Raw genomic sequence first — 1,531 nt, forward strand, 5'->3', positions numbered from 1 at the left:
GACACACACTCACTATGTTAATGTCAATGGCAGGAAAGATGTTTTGAAACATGATAGTCACCAACTTCAAATGTTGCTCCCCGGTCCCAAAACCAGACAAAACAATCTGAATAAAACCAATGAAATTTGTAATTTCTAAGTATGCTATAAAGTAAAACTTTAAGTATGTAGCTAATGGCAAAAAAAAAACTAGGTTTAACAAAATGATGACAGTAAGTATGTAATTAAAATTAGGGAATTACCAGAGGAGTATTTTTAAACAAATCTTTTGGAACTTTGGGACGTAACTGAGAATTAGCGATATCAACAGCTAACGAGTACTCTTGAATTTAAAACGTAAGAGTGGGACCCTGTGGTGTTCGTGCAACTCTCAAATAAGGAGAGTTTCTTGTTTTTGATAACATAAGAAAATGAGTAACTCCCATTGGCCCTGCAACATTCAAGAAATCTCTAAGGTTGTTACGCTCCTTCTACTGCAAATTAACACCACCAGATAAATAAATAACAAGCGAACGAGTTAAAAAATTCAATACATACAGTGAGATATTGATAGATAATGATTATATATACCTTTAGGTTTAAAGCAGTATACGAAATCATCATTTTACGCAAATCAGCTTGCAATTGTTTAAGAGACCCAGGTAATTTCAACCTTGAAAAACCGAAACTCCTTGGGATTTTATCGCCAGTTACATGATCCACATTCTGTTGTGGTGGTTGCTTCTTTGCTGGCTTCACACATCCCATCTTCTTTTTCTGATTCAGACATATATAACTTTTTATATAATATAATCTACAAGTATTATAAGTAAATGCTACAAGTCTGAGCAAACGCATGTGCAACAGAATTAACAAATGAGAGCCATGTGACCATCACATGATGGCATAACAGAAATAATGGAGCGTCTAATAGAATTAGTCATTACTTCAGAATCGATTAAATCACGATAACAGTTAGGTTATGAAATGTGAACCAATTTATCTCTTTCTCTATTGTAATAGTTACACAAATTACCAAGTCAAAATAAAGCAGCTCCATTGCTACTTCTCGACTATAGCTTTCAGGTTGGTTTTTTAGTTCAATTCCGATTTGTACAAATACAGATTAAACATAACACTAAACTAGTATCCATGCATTTTAATGGATAATAAAGAGCTTTAATTGCTGAAATTACTTACATTACGGAAATTAGCCATTTATGAATAGATATATAAGCAAGTAAATTGGTACCCTAAAACCTAAACTGCAAATAAACACACAAGCGATTGGTAAATGCAAAAATTAAGAAAAATGAATATGATTTAATGGAAAGTAAAGGTGAAAATTGAGTTAAATACCTGAATTCGATGCGTGTAAGAGAGGCGGCTGTGAAGGGTTTTGAAAGGGGGTTTAGGAGAGATGATAAATTAAGGGTTTTGAAGATATCGATATGATGAAGGCGATTAACAACGTGCAGGTTGATAATGAGGAATTGGTTTACGGAGGTTTATGGTGTTCTGGATGGATCGCTAGGTTTAGAGACTAATCCGA

The 1,531-nt window shown here is 33.8% G+C and overlaps 1 protein-coding gene across 1 annotated transcript; it reads right to left on the reverse strand.

The window, feature by feature from the left end:
* Nucleotides 1-329: 329 nt before the first annotated feature.
* LOC139870799 (peter Pan-like protein) lies at nt 330-1,197 on the reverse strand. The gene is made up of 3 exons (XM_071858570.1): nt 1,180-1,197; nt 571-756; nt 330-470 (listed from the first exon to the last, which is right to left on the reverse strand). Exons 1-3 carry the CDS (start codon nt 1,195-1,197, stop codon nt 330-332), a joined length of 345 nt encoding a protein of 114 aa, XP_071714671.1.
* Nucleotides 1,198-1,531: the final 334 nt, after the last annotated feature.

Source organism: Rutidosis leptorrhynchoides, chromosome 10, assembly GCF_046630445.1.
Source record: "Rutidosis leptorrhynchoides isolate AG116_Rl617_1_P2 chromosome 10, CSIRO_AGI_Rlap_v1, whole genome shotgun sequence".
NCBI classification, from domain to species: Eukaryota; Viridiplantae; Streptophyta; class Magnoliopsida; order Asterales; family Asteraceae; genus Rutidosis; species Rutidosis leptorrhynchoides.

What these genes read in the sequence shown, in the direction of transcription:
- LOC139870799 (XM_071858570.1), bottom strand. An exon ending in ATACTGCTTTAAACCTAAAG is followed by an intron (nt 471 to 570) that starts GTATATATAATC and finishes AATTTGCAGTAG; the next exon opens with AAGGAGCGTAACAACCTTAG.